The 22,401-nt window shown below is 38.1% G+C and overlaps 1 protein-coding gene across 1 annotated transcript in view; it reads left to right on the top strand.

Moving 5' to 3' along the window:
- The window catches only part of VWA8 (von Willebrand factor A domain containing 8), a 355,373-nt gene that overhangs the window by 78,565 nt on the left and 254,407 nt on the right, over window positions 1-22,401 (top strand). The window contains exons 10-12 of the mRNA XM_058670689.1: window positions 4,922-5,053; window positions 7,813-7,947; window positions 8,037-8,114. Coding sequence (XP_058526672.1) covers window positions 4,922-5,053; window positions 7,813-7,947; window positions 8,037-8,114 — 345 coding nt within the window. The remainder of the gene's footprint in view (window positions 1-4,921; window positions 5,054-7,812; window positions 7,948-8,036; window positions 8,115-22,401) is intronic.

The raw sequence follows: 22,401 nt of genomic DNA, 5'->3' as shown, positions 1-22,401 counted from the left end.
GGAATGTTGAGAGTTGAGGGGGCATCACATCTATAGGCTGCTCGCAGACTCTTCAGAAATAAATCAATGTGTGTGTGTGTGTGTGTGTGTGTGTGTAGCATAAGGGTGGGGAAAAATGTGCTAAAATGTTAACCATTGGGGAATCTGGGTGGATGGGAAATGTGAGTTCTTGATACAACTATGTCTTGCAACTTTCCTGTGGGGGATTAGTTTGAAATTACTTTGAAGTGAAAAAAAAAAAAAAAGCTTAAAAGCCAATTATTCAGCTAACGTTGAAACCAATTTTTAAAAAGAAAATATTCACTGTAATACTACAATAACATCTGTCTATAACTTTAATTATTAGCTTGAAAAAACGAGTGTGTTATATGAAACTATGGAGACTGTTATTGAGCTGCCATTTAAACAAATGAAATTCTCATTGTTTATGTAAGTGGCTTGTGGGATGTGGGTTTCTTTTACAATCTGTGTGGCACCATTTCACCATGGCACAGTTAACAGTGGCATACTGTAAGACGCCAGTGGCACTGTCTGCTGGCTGGTGATTATGTATTTAAAAGTGTTGCATCTTGACAGAGATTTATTGACTCACTTGAATTAATTCATTCTTATGAAAGTTTTTTTTTTCTTACATGGTTTGGTTAAAGCTTTCTCAGGAGTAAGTAAAATATGAATGCTAAGCACTATGGTGTATTGATAAGACCTGCATTTTTTCTGGAATGCAGGACTCGTCAACTTCAGCAAACAGAGTGATATTTGTCCTTATCCTCAAATCTCCGCAGGGTCCTTGACAGTACAGAAGAAACTCTATACAGAGGAGAGGAATGGGAGATTTTTTGACAGAGCAGGTAGCCAAAGAACCCAGAGAAACAGTAGTTTTGCTTTGTCAGTAATAATGGAAAGATAAATATGATAAAAAGCTATCCCCCATAGAAATTGAAAAATGTAGTTAAGTATCAAGCTTAAAAGATGAACAGAAAGAAATAGGGGGAAAATAGTGGTCAATAAAAAGGAGAAGCAAAACAGAGGCAGCAAAGAGTAGAAACAATGAAATTGCAGCAACTGATGAAAGAGAAGAAAGATGGGGGAGAGAGAGAATGGAGGGAGAGAGCAAAGAGCAGGAGGATGATGGGGAAGAATATTAAGAGCCATTTAGAAATGAGGATATTAATTAATGGGCTCAAGCAGTCAACTAACTATCATTCCAACTATATATGTATATATACAACATGCATATATATAGTGCAAATAAATGTATTTAAAATATAATTGACTTGAAGATGAGAGAAGAGATAAATGTAGAGAGAGAAAGGAGTGTCTGTATAATAGTGAGAGATTTCCCATGGACTGGTTCGCTCCCCACATGGCCCCAAGGGCCAGGACTGGACTAGGCTGAAGCCAGGAACCAGGAGCTTCTTCCAAGTTTTCCATGAGGATGGCAGGGCCATCCTGGGCCATCTTTTGCTGCTCTACCAGGCTCGTTAGCAGGGAGGTAGATCAGAAACGGAGCAGCTGGGACACAAACTAGTACCCACATGTGCTGTTGGCCTTGCAGACAGCATCACAGTACAAAACTAGCCCCTAGATTTCATTTTGAGGTTTATTCCAGGTGGTGAGGAAAAACAGAACTGCAGCCTCTGAACGAAGTTGGCATGGACATCAAGGAAGAGCAGTTCATGCTAAGAAGAATGTGATTCCTAAGGAGTTTCCTCAGCACCTGTCATATTATGCTGACTACCTTGGGGGCAAGGTCTGTTCAACAAAAAAACTGGAGGGAGAGTCTGAAAAGTGAAGTGTCACAGTGTTTTTTTTTTTTTTTTTTTTTTTTGTCACACAGTGAGAGAACATTATCAGGGTCTTGAAACACTAGTTTTGAGTAAAGAATTTATCTGTTTTTAAAGAGATATTTATTTATTTGAAATCATGGTTAGAGAGAGGGTAAGTCAGAGAAAGAATGCTCTTCCATGTGCTGGTTGACTCCCCAAATGTTCTCAACCATCAGACTTGGGGTGAAGCTGGTCTGGAATTCCATCTAGGTCTCCCCTGTCAGCGGCAGGGCCCCAAGCCGGTGGGCCAGCCTCCTGACGTCCTAGGTATGTTAGCAGGGATTTTGATTCAGAAACAGAGCAGCTAAAACTCAAACTGGCATCCATACAGGATGCTGGCATCACAGGTGGCCACTTAAACCACTGTACCACAGCATCAGCCTTCCTGAAGGTTTTATCTTGACAAAGAAACTACTTTGATATGCTTGTGGTATCTAATTCCTGAACTATGCATGTAAATTATGTAATGATATAGAACAATTTTAGAGATGCATTGTCTGAAGAAAGTAATGTTGCTTCAGTTGATTTGACCTTTATTTTGTTCTTCATGAATAAGGAGAACATGGAAAAAATGATTAAGGGCTCATATTATTAGCAGAAGATTTCAGTTTGGCTTGTGGTGTTTTTAAGCAAGGAAAAGGGAATTGGTGTTATTTAAATAAGAGAGATAAAGCGTGACTGTTCTTCAGTTACTATAATTATGAGAAGAGCTAATTAATGAACAATTCTAACTCCTCCGTAAAGCATGAGTGCCTTAATTCATTTTTCTGAGCCTAATGATGAACTTTTCGGATTCAGAGCATACATGTCTGCTTAAAAAGAAATTCTTTGGAAGGTCTGTTGGCTGATCATGACTACTTCAGTCTGTAGACCTAGGTGCTTGCTGCAAACCTAGCCAGGAGTGTTGTTGTGCTTTCCATCTTTTGATGAGGTACCTGAAGTTCTGTATTAGCTTAGATGAGCTGGCTATCCTACTTTTCATGTGCATCTGGATATACTCTCCATTCTTGCTCAGGAGTCAGTAACTGAGGTGGCCCAATTCTGCAACATGTGCTCTGGGGTTGGGTCATATGTCCTTGTGATTTTCCCTGAGGTCAGAGTTTGAGCACATAATCCAGTTTTGGAATCCCCAAATAAACTTTGCCTGGGAGGTCCTCACACCTGGTTCTTGTATGTGTCAGTCAGTGCAGGGCCAGGTTCAGCCCATCCCCTGCTCCAGCCAGTGCACATACAAGTGAGTATAGCTGCCTGACCAGTTGCACCCCCAGTCCCAGCTCCAATGTGAAGCAGTCCTTGCTGTGGCCCAGCCTAACCCAGTCTACTCTCAGACCTGTGTCTCACGCACACTGGCGGGTGCTGTAGCCTAGTTAGAGCAGCCTTATTGAAGCCTAACCTGGCTTAGCCCTGGCCTAATTTTCACATTCATGGTGCATGATAACCACTATCATATCCACCCATGGATCCAGTTCTTGCATATGTCAGAAGGTGCTGAGGCCAGCCTGCCTTCCCCCAGTCCCAGCTTTTATCCATGAGTGCTGTGGCCTTTGCAGCCTAGCCTGCCTCCAGCCCCAGCTTTCACATGCACTAGTAATACTAAGGCCTTGCCCAACTGAAGTTGCCCCCCCGCCAGCCCTGATTATCACATGCACTGGCAGGTGCCGCAATTTGTTCCATCCCCAGGCCCAGCTTTCGCTGGTTGATGCTGTGGCCTCTCTTGATTCATTCTGCCTCCAGCCCCAGCCCTTGCATATATGACAGAGCTGCATTCTAGTCAAGGCAACCCCAAACAACATCTACTACACTCACCCCAAGCACAACTTTCAGTATGGCCTGGTCTGCCCTTAGCTTCGGCATTCAAGTGCTTAGGCTGGCTGACCTAGTATGGCCCTTCAGATTCTCCCTTCTGGTCTACCCTGTCTCAACTTCCCCAAATACCTGCAGGTGCATTGGCCTGGTCTGTAGAAAACCCTAGAACTCATTCCACACATGTCAGCAAGTTCTTGGTGACCCCTATTCTCATTATTCCTGGACTGCCTTCTTTGGGCACATGCAGTGGGGGCCAGGCCTGATGACGGGCCCAGGTGGCATCACACCCAGGCTCAACTTTGTTCCACCCTTGTAGGGCATGTGATGTGTGTCCAATTCCATTTTTGAATAATTGGCTAATTAAAGAGACTATAGAAATAGTATAACATTGATAGGACCTGGTATGATAGCTCAATGGCTGAATCCTTGCCTTACAAACACTGGGATCCCATATGGCTGCTGATTTGTGTCGCTGCTGCTCCACTTCCCAGCCAGCTCTCTGCTTGTGGCTTGGGAAAGCAGCAGAGGATGGGTCAGAGCCTTGGGACTCAGTCCTGCATGGGAGACCCAAAAGCAACTCTTGGCTCTTGACTTTGGATTGGCTCAGCTCCAGCTGTTGTGGCCATTTGAGTTGTGAACCAGTGGTTGGAAGCTCATTGTCTCTGTCTCTCCTCTCTATAAATTTAATCTGCCTTTCCAATAATAAAATAAGACGTGTAATTAAAAACTGACATTGTTAACTGCCACACATCAAAAAGGAAGCCAAAGTCCTGGTTTTTAAATGCAATTTGGAAAAAAGTGAGACACATAACAGTGTACAAGTAGGTACACTGCAAGACAATAATGAAGGCTGATCACCTTAATTATTTTTATCAGTTAAGCTTTTCATACAAGTAGACAGTGGAGCAATATCTAAGAAGTTCTGTTTGCATGAGTTTTAGGCAATATGCGAGCCTCATGTGGATTTAAAAAGAAAATTGCTGTATGCTTTATGGGATTTTAGTATGATAAGAGTCTCATCATCCCTTTTCAGGAACTGCGAACTTTTGAATACAAAGAAAGAGTTTGCATTTCCTGTTCTGTCAGTTAGTAAATGTAAGAGATCATTTTACTAATTAAATGTAGGTGTATTATTGGAAAAAGAAAAATGACCTTTATTAATGTTTGTTTCAGTTCAACTTTTATAATGTGGAATGAATTTCAGTTCTAATTAAGATGGAATCTTTCAGATACCCAATATTAAGTCTGAAGTATAAAGCAAGTGACATGATTTTCTTGTAATTTTACAGCGCTTTGAGCTTCAGGATTCGAAAAGCTCTCTGCTTCCCAAAGAGATTGTAAGAGTGGAGAGGATGGCTGAAAACCATGTCTTCCAAGCTTCTGTTACCATCAGCATTGCAGGAAAGGAGGTAACCATTAAGGTAATGAGCCATAGGTTTATTGTTGCTAAGATATACTTTGTTCTGATCATTTTTCTGGCCTGAATTAGGTTTATGACTCTCTAGCTTTTTGACCCTGTACCCCCATATCTATGTATCTGTTATATATGTAACTATGTAAACAGACTTAATTTTATAGGAGAAACCAGCGATAACATTTCTTCAAAAATCCACAGTTCGCTTTTTGAAAAGTCAAGTGCTGATTAAGGAAAGCATTTTGCACTGTGAAAGGAGTATTTTCCAGCATATTTAGTGGCTAGAGAACCTCTTTTCAAGTGAAATCTTTCTCAGTTACCTGAAAGAGTTAATAGAGAAGCTGTTGTGGTTGAACAGTGTTTTTAAGTAGGGAGTGATACTTTGTCAGGGAACTCCATCTGCCTGCTCTGCTTCCTCTTTGTCTCACTCTTTTAAGATCCTATAAATCTTAAGAGATCATGGGAAACTAAGAAATACAGCTCTAAAAATGCAGAATAATAAATGTAGGAAGCAATAAATGATAGGAATATGTATATAGGAAGCAATAAGCCTTCTTACATTTTGGCAAATTTCCTAATAAACTTTTTTGTGTTAGGGTGATATGATTAATATTTATTCATTCTACTATACTTATTCACTTATGAAATAAATGTATCTGCCAGGATCCAGATTCCATGTTGAGGTTTACTGAGTGTTTAATGTGTGCTATTCACTACACCTGTCACTATGTGTAGATTATACTGTTTAAATCCTCCAGTATCTCCAAAGATAAGTTTGATTTCACCTTTTGATTATAAAACTGAGGTGCAGAGAGGTCCATAAGCACCAGCTGTGTTCATCTGTCTCCTTCAGATGTATAAACTCATCCTGGGACAGATAAGTTAGGACTATATTGAAATGATCATGGGGGCTTGGGGCAGAAAGTAGCATTGCGATTCAGGAGAAGCATAGAAATCTTCAGAAAAGAGATGGGACCTAAGCAAAGTCTTAAAGAATAGCAGAGCTTTTCCAGTGGTCCAAGTGGAAAGATGAAAGGTGATTTCTAGATATTAAAACAGTATGATCAGACGTGTGAGCCAAAAGCAAGGCTGCATTATTTGCTGCCTTTTGGTCTTCACACTCTAACTTCACTATATTCAGTCAGTTACACTTTACTTACTGTGTTAGTGCTCGGGTGATCTTTCTGAAATGCACATCTGATCTTACCACTTCCAAACATCCAATTCTTTGAGATTTGTATTGAGTGTAGTATGATCAAGTCCAGAGTTATCAGAGCCTACTTAGGAGAGAATACAAAATAGGAGAAGTAGGCATGAAGGATGAGAGGAGAGATTTAATGAACAGATACTTTTGAGTGATGAAATAAGTGTGAATGGGATTAGTGGATATGGCTTTTAAAAGCCAGGAGGTGGTTAGTGACTCTGGAGATTCTGAAAGACGTTACTTTTAAAGATGAAATGTAATTGAATTCAATGACTTTATTTTGCAATCTGTTTTTAAAAGATTTATTTATTTTTATTTGATAGGCAGATTTACGGAGAGAAGGAGAAACAGAGAGAAAGAGCCTTCATCCATTGGCTAGCTCTCCAAATGGCTGCAATGGCCCCAGGGTTGGAGCTGAGCTGGTGTGAAGTAGGAGCCAGGAATATCTTTCTGAGTCTCCTGCATTGGTTCAGGGTCCCAAAAACTTGGACCATCCTCTTCTGCTTTCCCAGGCCACAAACAGGGAATTGGATCGGAAGTGAAGCAGCCAGGACATGAACCAGTGCTCATATGGGGTGCCAGCACTTGAAGGTGAAGGATTAGCCTGTTGAGCCACTGTGCTGGCCCCTTGCAATTGTTTTTGAAAAAAAAAATTATTTATTTGAAAGGCAGAGTTAAAGAGTGAAAGTAAGGGAAACGGGTAAGGAGAAAGATGCTGAAAGAGAGTGCATCCAGCTACTCATTTACTCCCCAGATGGTCACAATGATCTAGGTGGGCCAGGTCAAAGATAGAAGTCTGGAACTCAACCTGGGCTCCTAAATGGGTGGCAGAGACCCATGCATTTGCATCATCTTCCACTAATGACCGCCTTATTTTATTTTAAAGATGTATGCAGTTATTTGAAAATCAGAATTACATGGGCCCAGGGGGGGCACAGAGTCTGACTAGCCTTCCAGTCTCTGTTTCACTGACCAGATTGTCCCAGTGGCTAGCTCTGGGCAGAACAAGCCAGAAACCAGGAGCTTCTTCCAGGTCTCCCACATGGGTGCAGTGGTCCAAACACTTGGCCCATCTTGCGCTTCTTTTCCCAGGCCATTAACAAGGAGCTGTATTGGAAGTGGAGCAACCAGGAGTCGAACCAGCTCCCATATGGGATGCCAATGTTGCAGGTGGAGGCTTTACCCACTCTGCCACAATTCTAGCACCAAGATTTATTTTAATTAAATTTCATGCTTACAAGTGCAGTTTTTGGGAAAAAAAAGCCTCATTTTCCTTTTACATTGTCATTGTAAGTTATAAATACCACAGGTATGATACTATTATGAATATCTGACAACATGTGGCTTGAATTTTAGAGAAATGATTGATTTGAAAGTTTGATGAGAAGGATCATAAAATCTGTTAATGAGAAAATGCTTACTGCTATATTGCAGTATCAAAAAGTAGTTTATTGATTTGAGCAAGGAATTAGTAGAGGATTTTCAAGTGGGAGTTACATGCTTTAAGTTGCTAATCTTTTGAGAATGCCATGTGCATACTAAATTTAACTCCTTAATTATAGGTGCCATCTGGAACCAGACCAGTAAGTGAACCTTGTACATCAGACCATTTCATACAGACTTTAAGCCATAAGCAACTACTGGCTGAAATGATGCAATCACATATGGTTAAAGACATATGTTTAATTGGAGGAAAGGTAAGAATAGCAGCTTCACTGTAAACTTCAGGGTTCTGGAGCTGGGTTGTTCAGGTGAACCCTTTGAATGATTGTGTTTCCGTTTGTAGGGTTGTGGAAAAACAGTCATCGCTAAGAACTTTGCTGATACCTTAGGATACAGCATAGAACCTATTATGCTCTATCAGGTACAAAAAACTTTTTTTTGGCACTTGGACAGTTAAGATATTATGTTCTTGATGTAAATAAATAACTGAACCAACCAAATTACATTGCGTTTATACTTACTTGGAACTTTTGAAGATGTAGTCTAGGTTATTAGGTGTGTATAGCATCCTAGACCTGTTTTTAAAGAGAGATTTGTTTTATGTGCATACACACATGGAGTCCATACTTACTAATAATTTGGAAATATAAGCAAAGTTGATTTTGGCTGCAGTGGGAGGTAATCAGGTATTCGCTGAATTGATTACTGTTATTATTTTAAGGTTTTTATTTATTTGAAAGGCAGAATGAGAGAGAGAGAGAGAAAGAGAGAGCTTTTTCTATCAACTGGTTCACTCTCCAAATGCCTATGATAGTTCCAGGCTAAAGGCAGGAGTCAGAAATGGTGTCTTGGGTCTCCCACATGGATGGCAGAAACCCAAGTACTTGGACCAACAAATGCTGTTTCTAGGAACATTAGCAGGAAGCTAGTTCACAAGCCCTGACTAGCGCTCAGATCGGGCACTCTGATCTGGGATAAGGATCCAATGTGATTTCTTAGCCCATCACACCGTAATGTCCATGACCTAGATTGTTATAGTTTCTTGTGATAAAATGTATATGAGATTTGCTATTTTAACTCTTTTAAAAGGTACAGTTCAATTTTATATAAAATTATTTGACTGTATGTGATTGGATTAATCTCTGGGCTCTCTGTCCAGTTCCACTGATGTGTGTATTGGTTTTCATGCCAGTACTGTGCTGTTTTAATTACTGTTACTTTATAGTACGTTTTGAGGTCAGGTATTGTGATGCCTTCAGCTTGACTTTTCTTGTTCAGGATCCCTTTGACAATTCAGGATCTTCTGTGATCCCATATAAATTTTATGGTTGATTTTTCAAAATATGTAAAGCATTGGTAATTTCATAGAAAATTGCATTGAATATGTAGATTGCTTTAGATAGTATAGACATTTTAATAATATTGATTCTTCTGATCAGTAAGCAAGGGATATCCTTTGTAAAGTTTCTGATGTTTTCTTTCATTAGTGTTTAATAATTTTCATTGTAATGATCCTTCACTTACTCAGTTGAATTTATTTGTAAGTATTTGATTTTCTGTGTGACTGAAAGTTGTGATTTCTTTCTATGAGCTCCTCCTCAACATACAAAAAAGTGACTGTTTTTTTGTATGTTTATTTTGTAACCTGAGACTTTCCTGAGTTGACATATCAATTCCAAGAGCTTTTTGGTGGAGAGTGTTTGGGTTTTTCCATGTACAGTGTCCTGTGAAATGCAAACATAGATCGTTTGACTTCCTCTTTTCCAATTTTGATGCCTTTTATTTCTTTCTCTTTCCTAATTGCTTTTGCTACAGCTTCCAATACTATATTGAATAAGAGTGATAAAAGCAGACATTTTGTCTTGTTCCACATCTGAGAGAAAATGATTTCAGCATTCCCCTGTTCCATATGATCTTGGCTGTTAATTTGTGATCTGTAGCCTCTATAACTTGGTGGAATGTTCGTTAATGACAGTTCTTAAGAAATACAAATGACCAACAAATATCTGGTAAAATGATGCCAGTGTGCGACCTATGAGCCAGTGATGAATTTGACAAGGGAAAAGAAACCATTTGGAAGAAATGAAAATGAAATAAAAAACATCAAAACACATGGGATGCATTCTATTCTATTCTATTCTATTCTATTCTATTCTATTCTATTCTATTCTATTCTATTCCATTCCATTCCATTCCATTCCATTCCATTCCATTCCATTCCATTCCATTCCATTATCTCTGTTCTCTTTTCTGTTTCATTAGTTTATGTATCTGCCCTTATGCCATTATGCACTGTTTTGATTGCCATAGTTTGATACTGAGTATTGACATCAGGTAATGTGAGATTCCCAACTTTGTTCTTCTTTTTTGATACTGCTTTTCCTTTTTCAGAGTCTATTGTGATCCATTGTATATTCTAGAATCTTTTTTTTTCTAGTTATGTGTTTTAAAAAGCCATTGAGAATTTATATTGTTGAATCTGTAGAATACTTCGGGTAGTATTATTATCTTAATAATATTAGATGTTCCAATTCTTGAACATGAATCTCTTTCATTTATTTTTGTCTTTCTAAATTTCTTTCAGCAACTTTTTGTAGTTTCCAGTGTAGAAGTCTTTTGTTTCCTTGGTTACATTTATTTTCAAAGAGATTATTTTGATTGACGTACCTGTTGTGTATTATATGATAAAAAAGCAAGCTTATAGCTGATGTTTTTAAGAGTGAAATTTGCTTCTTCTTGGTAATGATCTTTCCTTAGGCATTTTTATTATGCTAATTTTGATTCTGTATTTCATTGTTGGGCTGGTTATGGCAGTCTTTTACCTATAGCAGAATATTCACTTTGTTTTTCTAGAGTATTCTTTCATCATGCCTTTTAATTTTTGATGAATAAATTATTAAAATATTTATATTTCTGGAAAAATACATTTGAGCCATTTGTTGTAATTTTAAATACTAGAAAATTTTGTTAGTTGCTCATGTTTCAAGCGATTCTATTGGTACCATTCCTTTCATGCAGTAATAAGATACTCTGTGCTTATTGATTGATTTGGCCTGAGTTTGAAAGAGACTTCTGTTATGTGTTACTGGAAATTTTGGTACTATTAGTGAAATAATCTATTGTAATGGTACATACAGCAATTCTTATTGAAACTAGTTTTCATCTTTCTTCTGGGCAATATTTTTTTAATTATTTTATTTTTATTTGAGAGGCAGAGTTACACTGACTGAAGGAGAAACAGGGAGGGGGATATTCCATCTGCTGGCTCACTGCCCAAATGGCTGCAAACTGAGCTGAAGCCAAGAGCCTAGAGGTTCCTCCTGGTCTCCCCCACGGATACAGGAGACCAAGGACCTGAACCATCCTCCACTGCACACCCAGGCCACAAACAAGGTGCTTAATGGGAATTAGAGCAGCTGGGACATGAACCAGCATTCATATGGGATTCCCAGGTGGAGGCCCAGCCTACTATACCATGAAATTGGTTCCTCCTGTGGGCAGTTTTACTCATTCAAGATACCAAGGACCATTTAGGATTTTGATTTACATTGAAAATAGTTTTGGAAATAAAAGAGAAGGCATAATTTCCTTATATACAACTGTGGCAGAGCCATACCTTTTGTATTTTATGTAACTATCTATGAAGAAGCATCTGATCCAGGGTTATGGAATCAGGAGGAATATACATTAAGGTGAAGAGACTTAAGCTTGTGGATATACTGCACCTTGGAAAGAAACATTTAGGGAGACAAAATAAATTTCTATAGTCTACAGTAGGTGGCAGGCATTTAAATTCACAGAAAATATTTAGCATTGGACTTTTGTACATTAATTCTGCCTTTATTAGATCTCTAAAGGAAAATAAGGACATTTGGGGAGATTTTCTCTAATATGAAAGAGGCTAGAAGGAACACTGTGTCCTCATACATAATCACAACTTTTTTTTTTTTATCCTTGTCAACCATCACAAGATACATGGTCACCTCAGAGGTAGTTTATTTACCGCTTTCCATAGTCCAGATTAGAAATGATCTTGGGATGGTCATGTAGTATTTCACTAATCTGTTCTCTACCAGCCTTCGGATTTGAAATGAAAGTGTTTTTCTGCTGGGTAACAGGAAGGCAAAAACTATGAATCATCAATGTTTCGCAAAACAAGTTAAGATTTATAAATGTCTCAAATTCCGCTTAGGGTTCTCAAGAATGATTTACCTTCTTGAACATCTCCAGCAATTATTTCATTTTGATTCTATTTCAACTTATTTTTAGTTATTTATACAATTATGTATGTGAATATTCACATGAAGATAAAAACTTCAATTTGCATGAAAGCTGGAAATAATTAGCACCTCATCAGTTTTCCCCAAACCATACTGTTTATACTATTCAAGAATTCTAGAGCCAATTCCCAGTTATTTTTACACTGTGTGCTTCAGCTGTGACATTTATTTATCTTTTTTTTATCTTGTTATTAATGGACATCGGAGAGGGATAAGAAAAGAGATCTTCCATCTGCTGGTTCATTCCCTGGATGGCTGCAATGGCAGGCATACGTGAGGATGTAACCATGACTGTTGTCTTGTTCTCCTGATGGGTGCAAGGGCTCAAGCCCTTGGGCCAGCTTCCAGGACTTTTCTCAGGCCTTTGGCAGGAAGCTTAATCAGAATTGGAGCAGCCGGGACATGAGTAGCACTTATATGGGATGCTAGCATTGCATTCAGCAGTTTTACCAACTGTGCCACAACCCTGAATCCCCAACTTGTACATTTTTTTCTCTTTTTTTTGATATATAAATTTTATTAATTACATTTCATTATGTGACAGTTTCATAGGCTCTGGGGATGCCCTAACCCCTCCCTGTACCCTCCCCCCATGGTGGATTGCTCCACCTTGTTGCTGTATTACTTTTTTTTTTTTTTTTTTTGGATTACATTGCATTATGTGTCATGGTTTTATAGGCCCTGTGATTCTCCCCCCCACCACCATAGTGTATTCCTCCACCTTGTTGCATCACCACAGATCAAATTCAGTTGAGATTCTTTCATTGTGTGCATCTACCAGGCAAGAAGTCCCGCATCTTATTGTCTAGAAAAGCTCATCAGTTTCCTGGGGAGACCATCTCTGGTCCAAAGGTTGAGCCGGCAAAGTGGTTTTGATAGTTCTACAGAACTGTATTGCTGCCAGTCTCACCACTCCAGGCACGATGCAGTCGTTGGAGAATCCACTGATTGATATAGTCCATCATATAGTCTCCAGTTGGCCCATTTTTTCATTGTCAACATACAGCTGAGGTGGTCGATTGACTTGTTCTGTCCTCTGTCATTTGATGTTTAGCATCCAGAGACCAAAAGCTCGATTGGGGGGATCCCAGAAGAAACTTTGTGAGATTCCTGTATGCACCAGCAAGCACAGGGCCCAACACAGTCCATCACCCCTATTGACTGGTGGTTGCGGTTGCTGGGCTGGTTCTGCATTCCATCCCTGTTTTCTACTGGAACCAATGGGTGTTTGCTGTCCAGCCCATATCTGACCATCACATACTGGGCCCTCGCATAAACCAGTGGGGGCTGCATCCCAGCCTAGTTGGAGCGATCCACAATAACCCCAACTTGTACATTTTTTAAAGATTTATTTATGTTTAGTGGAAAGACGGATATAAAAAGAGGAGAGACAGAGAGGAAGATCTTCCGTTCGATGATTCACTCCCCTAGCAGCTGCAATGACTTGAGCTGAGCCAATCCAAAGCCAGGAGCCAGGAGCTTGGAGCTATTCCAGGTCCCCCATGTGGGTGCAGGGTTAAAAGTCTTTGGGTCATCCTCGACTGCTTTCCCAGGCCACAAGCAGGGAGCTGGCTGGGAAATGGACCACTGGGATTAGAGTCGGTGCCCACGTGGGATCCCAGATCATGCAAGGTGAGGACTTTAAGCACACGCTATCACCCCGGGCCCAGCTTATACATTTTTATTAGATACCTTTGGATGTTTCTGTCTATGTATGCTATGCATAATTTCTTGTGAGGATGAACCTATCTCCCCAAACATTTACAAATGTTTAAAGGTGAAAACATTCAAAATCCTATATTTTAAAATGATAGATTGTTCCTTATTGTTTATAGTCACTTTATTGTGTAGTAAAATGCCGAAACTTCTGTCCCCTAACTATATTTTACTGATGCTGTAAAATTTATACTTACCTCATTCTATTGGGCATTTAAAGAAGAATCAAGAAATAGTTTTAATAATTCAACCCCCCTAAAGTATATTGCAATTGAGGATTTTTAAAGATTTATTTTTATTTGAAAAGTAGATTTTACAGAAAGAGAAGGAGAATCAGAGAGGAGTTTTCCATCCACTGGTTCACTCCCCAAATGGCTGCAATTGCTGGAGCTGAGCCTACCTGAAACCGTGATTCTGGAGCTTTTTCTCCCATATGGGTGCAGGAGCCCAAGGCCCTGAGCCATCCCCTGCTGCTTTCACAGACTATTAACAGGGAGTTGGGTTGGAATTGGAGCAGCTGGTACAGGAACTGGCGCCCATAGGGAATGCTGTCACCACAGGTGCAGGTCTAGCTTGTGGCACCATCACACCAGGATGTTATCTTAATATGTGTGTTTATTGTTTTAAGAGTCTGGGAACAGATTTTCTTATATATCTTTGGAGTGTGACAGTAAGGTCATGAAAGTAATATTTTAGTTTTCTAGTCATCTTATTTGGTATGTTCATGGATTGATGAACAAAGACAGTTGATAGCTCATTGTATTACCTGATACTCTTATAAACTACGGAGCCACTCTCTTCTGTTATCTGCCACAGAATAAAGTGATTTAGCCATATTGTGTTAATTCTTTCCCTGAAAAAAATATGGGTGATAGTAATTAAAAAGCATATAATTTGTCATACAGATATTTCACAATATCATGTCAATCTCACAGTTGTCTCTCAGGGAGTGGAAAAATGATATATAAATATGCAAACTAATCACATTTTCTGACAACTGTTTTTCTTATTATCGTTTCTGCTTGTTAGCCTGTAGGGAAAATCTCTAGAGAAAAGTGCTTCCAGGAAACATAGACTTTAGACAGGGATAGAGAAATGTAGTAACTATAACAAGTTTTGTTGAGGGGGGGTGAATATTTTCTTTCCTCTTTCTTGTAACTTTTTTCCATAAATTGTACTAAAGCTTACATTAGGCATTGAATTGGTGTTTGCAGAATTTGCAAATTGCTAATCAGTTGCTTTTTATGATGGATACTGTGCTACTGAGATCAAACATGAGCCTGTACGAACTAACATAACATAACTAAAATACATTGATCTTTCTGGAACAAAGAAATTAACGTAATAGGATTAAAGAATGATATTAGTCTTTGTAATAAATAATACAGTTCACACTAATGAAAAAGTTCCAGAGGGTTAATTCAACAAAAAATTTAGTAGAAACAGTGATCTACCATCTGTATTCCTGGAAGATATGGTGACCTCCCTGTTATCTGTACATATGTAAAGCTACACTTAATCTGTGGGTTTATTTTATTTTTAGATTTGATCATTTTTAGAACTGGATTTCATATGAAGTAAAATAACCAAGCTTTGACACAAACTTGTAGCAATATGTAAAATAAGTTTTACAAAGCTACAAATAAATCTATGAAGACTATGAATTTTAAAATCATTTGACTCAAGTGTTAGGTCAGATTCTTTTAGCTGGTAATTATTTTTTAAAGCTAATAATTTCGGGCCCGGCGGCGTGGCCTAGCGGCTAAAGTCCTCGCCTTGAAAGCCCCGGGATCCCATATGGACGCCGGTTCTAATCCCGGCAGCTCCACTTCCCATCCAGCTCCCTGCTTGTGGCCTGGGAAAGCAGTCGAGGATGGCCCAATGCATTGGGACACTGCACCCGCATGGGAGACCCGGAAGAGGTTCCTGGTTCCCGGCTTCGGATTGGCGCGCACCGGCCCATTGCTGCTCACTTGGGGAGAGAATCATGGGACGGAAGATCTTCCTCTCTGTCTCTCCTCCTCTCTGTATATCGGACTTTGCAATAAAAATAAATCTTTAAAAAAAACTAATAATTTCATAGTGTTGAAATAATGCAAGTTCTCTCTTCACAACAAGATAAGGGCATATTTCCAGATTTCTTTCTTCATCCTCATAAATATTCCAGATATGAGCTCATTTTCCTCTGATTAGTTCAGTTGGATTAAAAGCAAAGTGAAACCAATAAAAATTTTAAGAGTACTAAGTTTATGTTTTTTTTCAACAGAAATATTCATAGCCTAAAACATGAAAATCATAGGATCATCTTTAATTCCCTAATTAAATTTTCTTCTTACGGCTAAATGACCTATCTTTTTTTTTTTCCTCTCTTCCATTTCATTTACCCACTTGAATTTTCCATGTTATCCAAAAATGGTGGAAGTGTTATTTCTTTTACTTCATTGTTTTTATTGTTCCTTATCTTGAACTTGTTGCTATGCTATCTTGTGTTTGGTTTGATGTTGCACTTTTCTCTGATAAAGGTTTGAAAGTATTTTTATCATTTAGGTAATTTATGTTCAGTCTTGGAGAATTTCTACATGATTCTGTAGCACACCTTGTTTTTTTATTTAATTAGAACCTGTCATTTATTTATTTATTTATTTCCTGCAACACCTTCAAATTCCTCTCATTGAAAAATTTTGTTTTCCAGGAATAATGTAGTAATCAATGACGTCAGAACTTTAACGATCCTTTTTTTTTTCACGTGATCATTTACCTGAATTTAATACACTGGCTATTGCTAAAAGGGCCAATAAAGTAAAATATCTTTGTACAACAGGTCCTAGTTTATTGATTTCCTAGCCATTCTTGCCTGCATTCTTTACTTCTGCAGTAACAGCAGCAAACAGTAAGACTCAGTATGAGGTAACTGGGGCCCAACTAAGGCCATCTGTCTTGTTTTGGGATGCTTTTCTTCATATTAGTTTGAGACACTTTAAAATGCTGTTATTTTGGGGACTGGGATGGTAGTCTAGTGGCTAAAGTCCTTCCCTTGCATGCCAGGGATCCCGTATGGGCGCCTTTTTTAAATCCAAGCTGCTCCACTTCCTTTCCAGCTTTCTAACTGTGGCCTGGGGAAGCTAGTGGAGGATGGCCCAAAGCTTTGAGACCCTGCACCTGTGTGGGAAACCTGGATAAGAGTCTCCTGGCTCCTGGATTATGGCTGAGCTTAGCTCTGGCCCTTGTGGCCACTTGGGGAGTGAATCATTGGATGGAATATCTTCCTTTCTGTCTGTCCTTCACTCTGAAAATCTGACCTTCCAATAAAAATAAGTAAGTCTTAGGGGGAGAAAAAGGATTTCAGCTCTGGATGGGAGTGATCCACAGTCACTTTAATTTTAAAAAATGCTAGTATTTTTGTTATATCGCAGTTTGTTTTTTAGTAGGGTCTGTTTTTGCACCTAGTTTCTTTCTAAAAACAAAATACAATAATGAAATACAGGATTTTCTAAATTTTAATGGTTGTTTTTAATGATTATTTCATAGAAATCTATCTCAACTTTTTTTTAGTTTTAATATTTTGCAAAACATATCTGGGGGTTGTCATCTTAAAGATAATCTGATAAGTTAATTTTGTTGACATTCCTGTTTTAAGATCTCTGTTGGAATTAATGTGATCGAATTTAACACAAATTACTTTTGAAAACAGTTATTTGGTGGTTTAACTTGATCATTTTAAATTTGTATATATAACTTATTCTAGCAATGTGAAATGTGCCTTCAGGTTTAACTGTGCAGTATTTTTTCTTTTTCTTAATTTATGTTTTCAACAATAGTTTTGTAGTTATAGGTATTCATCCCTCCCCATCCCCAACCACCTCCCCCGGCAAACTCTCAGCCAGTTTTCGCTGTGTTATTGTATTAGTATAGTTGCTTGGTATAAGTTATAGGTTCAACTTTCTGATGTTTAAATATATCATGACGTGGTAACTATAGGTAAAGGTAGAGAACCCACAGAGGTATGTTTATAAGTTTCACTGGGGGTCCTACTTTTATTTGGGAGTAGAGATGGCGCACTGCTTAGTACCCTTATTTCCTGGCCTGCAAGTATCCCTTGTACAGTTTATTCATATGAATAGATGCATGTGTTTTTGTTTACTTGTGTATATATTTTGTACTTATTGGCTGCCTTATATCAAAGAGAACATATGGTATTTGTCCTTTTGGGACGAGCTTACTTTACTACATGATAAATTTCCAGCTGGGATCATTTTGTTGCAAATAGCCAGAGTTCCTTTTTTCTATGGCTGAGTAGTAGGCCATGGAATAGATGTACCACAGTTTGTGTATCCATTCCTCTATTGACAGACTTCAGGATTAATTCCATATCTTCACTATTGTGAATTATTCGGCTATAAATATAGGGTTACTGGTCACTCAGATGCATATTTCATTTACTTTAAGTATGTTCTCAGGAGTGGGATGGGTGGGCCTGAACACACAATTCTCAGTTGCCTGAGCACTCTCCATACCGACTTGTATAATGGTTGTATAATGGTTGTACTAGTTTACATTCCTACCAACTGTGGGTTAAGGCTACTTTTTCCCCACATCCCTGCCAACCATTGTTTGTTGATTTCTCTGTGTAGGCTGTTATCACTGTAGTGTAGGTGGTAGTATGGTTTTTATTTGCATTTCCTCTGTTTTCTCCCATTCTGTTGGTTCCCTCCTTACTTTATTGACTGTTTCCCTTGCTTCATAGTTTGATGTAGTGTCAGTTGCTTTTTTGATTTTTTTGTGCTTTTGGTATCTTTTCTGAGAAGCCTTTGCCTATCCCTATTTGTTGTAATATGTCTCCACAGTTTTACTCTAGTAATTTAATGGTGTTGGGAATGTAGATTTAGATCACTGAACCAGTTAGAGCTGATTTTTATATAATTAAAATGTAGAGGTCTTGTTTTCAATCTCAGCTTCTAGCTTTTCTTCTTTCAGAATGATGCTGGCGTTGAGCTTTTTGAATATTGCATTGATTGTGTTGTAGAATGTTCCTTCTATGCCTCTCTTGCTTGGAGTTTTAGCATGAAGTGGTATTGGATTTTATTGAATGCTTTCTCCGCATCTATTGAGATGTCCAAATGACTCTTACTCTTCATTATATTGATATGATGTCTTACATTTAATTATTTGCATATTTTGAACTATCCCTACATTCCAGGGACAAATCCCTTCCAATTTGGATAAATGATCTAATGTATCTTTGGATTCTTTAGCTTGTATTTTGTTGAGGATTTTTGCATCTATGTTCATCAGGTATATTGATCCATAGTTCTCTTTCTCTGTTATGCCTCTTTCTGATTTTGAAATTAAGGTGATGTTGGTTTCATAAAAGGAAATTTAGAAGACTGCATCCCTTTCTGTTGTTTTGAATAGGTTGTGGAGGATTGGAGTTTAGTTCTTGAAGCATTTGGTAGAATTCAGCTGTGATACCATCTAGTCCTGACTTTTCTTTGTTGGTAAGGATTTAATTAATCATTCTCTGTCCTAGTTATTGGTTTATTTAAGTTTCCATTGACATTGTGTTTAAATTATGGTACATTGTATATGTGTACAAATATACTCTTCTAGGTTTTCTGTTTTCTTATCAAGTATTTGCTTGTAATAGTTCCTGATGATTCTTTGTATGCCTGTGTTATCCATTGCTATATTCTCTTTTTTCACTTCTGATTTTATTGATTAGTTTGTGTCTTCTCCCTCTTTTATTAGTTGGGCTAATGGTGTATCTGTTTGGTAAATTCTATCAAAGAGCTAACTCTTTGATTTATTGATTTTATGTGTTATTCTTTTGTATTTGATTTTGTTTATTTCTTGCTTAATGTTAATTATTTCTTTCATTCGACTACTTTTGGCCTTAAATTGCTGTTGATTTTCTAGCTCCTTCTGATATATAATTAGCGGGTTTACCTGGTGCCTTTCTTGTTTCTCTACATAAGCAGTAATTTCAATGATCTTCCTTTAGCACTGCTTTTACTGTCCCATAAGTTTTGATATATTGTGTTGATACCTTAATTGATTTCTAGGAATTTTTCAATTTCTATTTTGATTTTTTTCTGTGATCCATTTTTTATTCAGCTTCTAAGGATAAAGAGGGTTTGGTATGCTTTCTCTGCTCTGCTCCTGCACCTCTCCATGGGGCCTTTACTGCTTTGTTTTGGTCAAAATATCTGTCCCAGCTGAGATTGTAAGACTTGAATTGCCTCCTACACTTACTGTCTCCTGGTGGAGCTCTGGTCACCGGTGGGAAATCTGGCCACTGCTGCTCCACTCAGCTCTCTTGGCTGCTTTCCAGTGTCCTTGGAACCCTAGCAATTCTTCTTTCACAAACTTGTCCAAACCTTGTCAACCAGCATCGTGCCCTCTCTGCCTCTCCCCCTTCTATCCTTCTCTGCCTGATTTGACATTCTTTACCCTATTCTTTCATCTTGGATACTTCCACTATCCTTTGTGCAGTATTGTTGCAAAAATGTGTATGCAGGGAATCATTGTGTTACATAATTTGCTATTTAAAAAAAGTAAATTTTCAGAAATTCCCATTTGATGGTAAACTCTTACATGTATGTACTACTTTATTCTAAAATGTATTTGCATAAATGGTCATTTTTGTTATATTCTGCTTACTTTTGTTGTTACCTTAATTGTTGCATATCTTTTCCCTCTAGCTTTATTTAATTTAATTGTCAAAATTATATTTTAATATGCATAGTGTGATGTCTTGATGTATGTATCCATTGTGAAATGATTACCACAATCAACTAAGTAATATATCCACCACCTCATATGATTAGCATATTTTCTATGTGGTGAGAACACTGAAGGTTTTCTTTCTTAACTATTTTTTAATATATAATACCATAATAACTGTAATCATCATGTTGTACAAGCTTTGAATACTTCTAGCAATGCATCCAGTGCATTCCATTCTTTTCCATAACCTAGGCATACAGTCTCCATTTTACTCCATTATTAACAATTCTTTGTGTGAATGATATCAGGTAGTATTTGTCTTTCTGTGACTTTTTTTTCACTTAGTGTGATATCCTGTAGGTTCATCATGTTGCTACAAATAATAGGAGGAGGCTTTGAAGGCTGAAATATATTCCATTGCACACTCATACACACAATCTTTTTGTTTTTGATTTGATATACATTTATATTAGATACATGCCTCACTTTTGTGAATAAGCAATACTCTGTAGCATGCTTTTTTCTCACTCTAGTGTTGTTAAAGTAATAAGTCTATTTATTTATTTCATTTTTTAAAGAAGGAAGTTGAAATTGGACATTGAAAGTGTTTCCTATTGGAATAATATGTATCCATTTTTGAATATGAGGTATTGAAATCCCCTACTATTATTGTGTTACTACCTCTTTATCACTTCTGCTGTGTTAATATTTGCTCTACATATGTATTTGTTCTAATATTGGATACATAATATTTAAAATTGTTACAATCCACTTGCTAAATTGATCTTTTTATAATGAATTTGTCACTTGAGGTATTTTAGATATAAGATCTATTTGGTGTAGCATAAATATAGATATCTGCTTTTTTGGTTAAGACTTTTATTATTTTTTTCATGAATTACATTGCATTACGTGACACAGTTTTATAGGCACTGGGATTCCCCCCACCCTTCCCCAAACCCTCCCCCCATAGTGGATTCCTCCACCTTGTTGCATTACCACAGTTCAAATTCAGTTGAGATTCTTTCATTACAAGCAAATACCAAGCATAGAGTTCAGCATCTTATTGTCTAGATAAGTTCAACGGCTTCTTGGGGAGACCATCTCTGGTCTGAAGGTAGAGCTGGCAGAGTATCATCCCAATCAATTAAAAGCCCCAACATAACATCAGCAACAATTTATAACGTTATGGAATTAAATGACATGGTATTGAGTAACTAATATGTTAAAAAAAGATGCAAGTTCTTAACCACATCCTGTGACTTCTTCATTGACGTTTCAATTTTAGTTTATATACAACCGGATTCTATACACCTTAAAATGACTATAGATTACTATTCAGCTGTCTCGTGTCTATTTTAATTTCAGTATTTAGCAGTTTGTAGTGTTGAAGCATGATTTTGCTGAACGTGGCTGTTTTTCAGGTAGTCTAGACTGGCTTATAACTCTAACAAGATGTATGTCAACATTTGAGGTGCAGAACAGTTTTAGGAGGGGTGTGCAGAGAAATCTTCAATACCCTAGTGAGGAGTAACTAATCTTTTTTGTCCCACCTAATAAGGTATAACTGGTAACTCATAGACAACAGACTCAAATCAGCATTAGACAATAATAAAACTACAAAGACATATAGGGGGGAAATCAAGAGCGATCCTGACAACCTCTTAACAGGAGGTCATATGCATGGAGTATGGGGGGGAAGAATCCCAGAGTGGAGTGGGTGGACTAGAGGAGGCTTTATCCCGGATCCTCACCAAGGACTATCAGTACAGGCACCAAGGACTACATCCCAGCTGCCAAGGAGACCACCAGGAATTGGAGTGCCTTCAGAGGCTGAGAACTCTGAGGTCACCCATCCCCATGTGGATCTACCACATGGGATAGAAGAAGTCCAAATCCTTTCTTGTAGGATCCAAGGTTATCAGAACAACAGCCAAGAGCCCTGAGCAGTCCGCAGAAACAGCGAACAGTAAGCTTCCTTTGGGACTA

This window comes from Ochotona princeps, chromosome 12 (genome assembly GCF_030435755.1).
Source record: "Ochotona princeps isolate mOchPri1 chromosome 12, mOchPri1.hap1, whole genome shotgun sequence".
In the NCBI taxonomy this organism is placed as follows: Eukaryota; Metazoa; Chordata; class Mammalia; order Lagomorpha; family Ochotonidae; genus Ochotona; species Ochotona princeps.
Note: the sequence above shows the minus strand (reverse complement) of the source record. Positions and strands in the feature narration are given on the sequence as shown.